At 39.8% G+C, this 5,000-nt stretch overlaps 1 protein-coding gene across 1 annotated transcript in view; it reads left to right on the top strand.

The window, feature by feature from the left end:
• Window positions 1–5,000, top strand: part of LOC138047066 (peroxisomal acyl-coenzyme A oxidase 3-like) — an 18,393-nt gene that overhangs the window by 5,816 nt on the left and 7,577 nt on the right. Inside the window, exons 6-11 of the mRNA XM_068893760.1 lie at window positions 300–372; window positions 1,211–1,333; window positions 2,447–2,567; window positions 4,139–4,261; window positions 4,426–4,536; window positions 4,836–4,921. Of these exons, the coding sequence (XP_068749861.1) occupies window positions 300–372; window positions 1,211–1,333; window positions 2,447–2,567; window positions 4,139–4,261; window positions 4,426–4,536; window positions 4,836–4,921 (637 nt within the window). The remainder of the gene's footprint in view (window positions 1–299; window positions 373–1,210; window positions 1,334–2,446; window positions 2,568–4,138; window positions 4,262–4,425; window positions 4,537–4,835; window positions 4,922–5,000) is intronic.

The following is a 5,000-nucleotide window of genomic DNA, read 5'->3' as shown; positions in this document are numbered from 1 at the left end:
AATATCATTACATTGAATAAATAAGTGGACATTCCATATATATTACATTAAATTAGGTTTAAAAAAAGCTTACACAACTTACAATGCTATGTTTAAGAAAATAATTCTCCAGTTTACAACATGTTGTCTTTTATTTTTCTGTACATATACTCTAAATAGTGCGACAAGCCGGGTATTAATTTTGTTAGGGCCCTTTTTTTTTCTTCCTGTATTTTTTTTTTTTTTTCACATAAACAGAATGAATTGACTTTAGCACAAATAGAAAGCATTGCATTGATCTCTGGCATTCTCTGCATAAGGTACTCTGCTGTGCGAAGACAGTTTGGTCCACCAGGGAAGGAAGAGATTCCAGTGCTTGAATATCAGATGCAGGTTTGTATACCTAAAGTTTTCAACCTTGGATATTGCATTTCTAGCTTTCTGATTGGTTCACTCAGTCTTGGTTCATATCAGCTCACATACCGTATGACCAATGTGAAAACTGATTTCAACTTCTGTTGGTTTTGTAAAATCAAAACAAAACAATTCAAAAAAATTTGGCTTTAATTTCCAAGTCTGCAAGCATTCAAAATTTAATGTAGATTTAATTATATTTACACTTAACCCTTTGACACCCAAACTGGGATAAACTGGCCAGAATGTCTAACACCAGCCAATTTTACTCCTCAATGGGGAACCCCCAGGAGTCAATGGGTTAATGTATGGTCCTGAGGGAAACAGTTAGGTTTGTTTTCCTGAGAGTCGTTGTGCAGCTCCCAGATGGCTTGCTAACTCATCCTTAGAGCCGTGTTCTTGGCAATCACACAGTCATGGATTCAAGTACCTGTCAAGTCCTAAATTGCAAGCTTCTTTGCAGCCTGATTTTGAAAGGGTCCAGGTCGCTCTTGCCACGCACTCTACTCTCTTTCCTGATGGGGAAGGGAGTAGAGTGTGTTACATGAACGACCTGGACCATCTGAAAATCAGGCTAGCCTCTTTGAAGCTGCATATTTAACCCTCTTCCTTAACTGCAGCTTTGCCCAGAAAATCTCTTCTTTAATTTGCTGTTATTAAATACAATCTTATCTTGCAGCTGCTGTTATTACTTTTTGATTTGAACTTGTGCCCTCGATATTACTTCATCCCAACCAAGAGTAGAATCACAATTTGTACCACCTCCGCCACCATGTGACATTTTTATCTGCAACCGACATTAAATGTTTCATTTCAGCAATGGCGACTTATCCCCAAGCTTGCAGCAACATATGCTCTGAAATACTTTTCAAGGATTTTCTTTATGCTCTATGTGGAATTCCAAGTTGGCTTGATGTTTGGAGAAACAAGTGAAAGTCAAGTAAGTATGAACTAATGATGAATGGTATATGAAATGAATCATATATGAACTGCGGATATGAAATCAAGTGAAGCTATGATCTTCGCAGTTATGAATGCAATTTTTGCAATTGCGTAGAGAAGCCTGAAAAATTCAGGACTTCAACGTGGTTTGAACCCATGACCTCGCGATTCCGGTGCGACTGTTCTAATGGTTAGAATCCACAAATGACCAGCTCCCAACGTCAGTGGCTTCATTGCTCAGTTGGTTAGAGCGTCGCACCGGAATCGCGAGGTCACGGGTTCAAACCCCCGTTGAAGTCCTGAATTTTTCAGGCTTCTCTACGCAATTGCAAAAATTGCGTTCATAACTGCGAAGATCATAGCTTCACTTGATAAGTATGAACTGTAAGTCAGGAAGATGTTAATGGTGTCTTGCCTTGTTGCCATGTTGTGCCTTGCTCAAGGGCTAAAGGCACAACATAAACAGAAACTTCACAAGCTTCCTCGATGCTTCCGGTAATGCGCCTGTGGGAAGGATGGGAAACCACTTGCGCGGTGACAAGCAAAAGGACAACTGAATGGGATGGCGCAGTGGTGACAGCACTCGCCTCCCACCAATTTGGCCCAGGTTCGATTCCCAGATCCGGTGTCATATTTGGGTCGAATTTGTTGGTTCTCTACAAGAGGTTTTTCTCCAGGTGCTCTGGTTTTCCCCTCTCCTCAAAATCCAATATGATTTGATATGTATTATTTGTGCACAACCCCACAAGCTATTCAGCTTTGAAACATTATCGTGTGAAAGTAAAATTATATTATTATTATTATTATTATTATTATTATTATTATTATTATTATTATTATTATTATCATCATTATTTTTCAGTTGTCCCTTCACCTGTCACCAAGCAACTAGTTTCCCATGATACATTGTGTAAATCATATCACTTCAAGATGTACTTCCACATTTTGTCTGGACACTGTAACCTGCAAGTTTCAAATGTGATACACTAGGATATTAGTTCCTTAACAAAAACGTTGCATTACTACTAATTAGTCCTAATCCTCAAAGGTGCCCACCACAACTGGGTTAAAATGTTCTGTTTTTTTTTTTGTTTTGTTTTTTTCATTTCAGGCTGCACTGGGCAAAGAGATCCATGCTTTGTCATCAGCCAGCAAACCACTTGCCGGGTGGATTGCACAAACTGCTATACAGGAATGTAGAGAGGCTTGTGGTGGTCATGGCTATCTTGCAAGTAATAGTTACTATTTTTCCCTTGCTTTTTTTCCCTTTAATTTAAAACTAATATTTGCACAGAGGTCAAGGTGAAATACAGAGTGCCACAGGGTCACTATGAGGTATTTCCACCTTAAGCCAAACCATAACACCAGGAACTCCGTAACAGAGTAAACAAGGGTTCTGAGACGTGGCCTATGGTTTATAGTTGTTATCTGAGGAGACGATAAAACCATTGGTAGATGTGATATTTCCTTTTTTGCATGCAGGAAAGGGACACATTCAACAAAGGAAAAAGGAAATGTCCGCATGCAGGCTTTGAGAAAAGGAGAAGACTTGAAACTCTAACCATTTGCGGATGTACCTAATTACAAAGGGTGCAAATTCTCCTCCGTTATTTAATGACCTTACCTGCAGCTGCAGCTGGAGAGGAATTAACAATATTTCATGTGGTAGTCAGATGCACTATCTACCGAGCTGACCATTTTGTGGTTTTTACAAAGTTCTGTTTCCTTTAAAATAAAGAGAACATAGTTTTTGAGTGGGCCTTAATGTTGTTAGGCCATTCACTCCAAAAGCGGTCCCCAATTTGACAAGTAAAATCAGCCAGCATGTCTCCATGTCTCACTATCTGCAGGAGGGAAACTCAAAGGGTAACATTATTTTTTCATGTTTTTGTAATAGCCCATTTATGATTTTACTAAGGCCTATTCTTTTAACCATGGACTTCCACATGTAAATTAAGTCTTCCCTCTGAAAATTTGTTTCCATCTCTTTGCGAGGCAAAACAAATTACATACATGAACATCACAAATGTCAGCTTGCACTTCATATATATCTTTCTCTTACCCTCGGATTTTAGAGTAGCCTGGTGTAGCTGTACTATCTACAAGCATTTACCCTCCCAACCATGATATACCACAACACCAGGAACGCTGTGCCCTAATTAAATCCTATTGCAAATTAATGTGTGGGTTCTCCTACATCCCACATGGTTATGAACATTGGAGGGGTGTAAGACAGGGCCTACGGTTTTTCATCCTTATCCCACGAGAAGACTAACCATTTGCAGATGTCATTAAAAAAGGCAGCACTTTCTTCTCATTTATTTAAAAGCCCTGAGTGTTGGTCCGGCCAGAGTTTCATCCTGCACAGTAGTCCAGTACTCAACCCACTGAGCCAACCTGTCAGCGGTTTGACTTGTTTGAAAAATAGAGCAGCTAATGTTAAGTGAACTTAGTAAAGTAAAGTCACTGCTTACGAGCCAGAAGGCCCATCAGGGCAGCGCTTATCTCCGGTTTCTGTAGCATGAAGTGACTAGGAGTATTTATACTCCCCACTGGATGGGATGCTAGTCCATTGCAGGGTTACCCCCAGCATTACACCGGTACACATTTATACACCTGGGTGGAGAGAGGCACCGTGAGAGTAAAGTGTCTTTCCCAAGAACACAACACAATGTCCCCGGCCAGGCCCCGAACCCGGACCACTCGATCCGGAGTCGAGCGCACTAACCATGAGGCCACTGCGCCTAAGTGAACTTAAGAATACATTTACCGGTATTTACTTTTTAAAATTTCTCTTTCATAGTCAACAGGTTTGGCGAATTGAGAGACGACAATGATCCCAACTGTACTTATGAAGGTGACAATAACATGCTTCTGGGACAAACGAGTAATTACTTGCTGTCTCTTCTGGAAACCAAAGAGAATGGTAAGCTTTGACCCAAACAGTTAAACTTCTATTAAATTTGCCTGGTAAGGTCAAGAGGACTATTACCTTGTAGAAAAGAAGCAACTATTGTAATTTCCTATATTTTGATGCATGTGGATCAGAAACTGTGAGTAAAGTGATGGCTTTTTTTAATAATTGAACAGGTTCTCATATTTCCTGCCCATTTCAATCAGCTGATTTTCTCAACAACATCGACGAAATCATGGCCAAAAGATTTCGTGCAAACACAGAGCAGGAGTGCAGGGAACCTGAATGTAAGTATGAATCTGTTCACTGGCTTCCTCAAGGAGCTATTTCGTTCGGCAGGTACCCTTTCACATAGCACATTCACTTGGGTTGGCAATTCAGCAGGCTCTATTCCTGCTTATAAAGGTTGTGGTATGCTATCCGGCGTGATTTGATTCCCATCTCCATTTCTTTGTTTATTTGTTTGTTTGTTTGTTCGTTTTTATGGTTGTTTATTTTTGCCCTAGATTTCAGATAGCTTGAATTTACTAATATCTCCTTGAAGTGTGGTTTAAAGGAGAAAATGTTCTTTTTTTTTTTATTTTAGTTCTAATAGGAGCTTATCAGTGGCTTGTGTGCTACCTGTTGAAAGAGAGTGCAGCTAAAGTTCATCAAGAGCTTTTAAATGGAAGCGTAAGGTTTTACTTCTTGATCTAATCATTGGTCCATAGCTTTTACGTGGCTTTCATGGTTCATCAAAATTAGTGTCGAT

This window comes from Montipora capricornis, chromosome 4 (genome assembly GCF_036669925.1).
Source record: "Montipora capricornis isolate CH-2021 chromosome 4, ASM3666992v2, whole genome shotgun sequence".
In the NCBI taxonomy this organism is placed as follows: Eukaryota; Metazoa; Cnidaria; class Anthozoa; order Scleractinia; family Acroporidae; genus Montipora; species Montipora capricornis.
The sequence above is the reverse complement of the archived record's forward strand: the minus strand, read 5'-3'. Positions and strand labels throughout refer to the sequence as shown.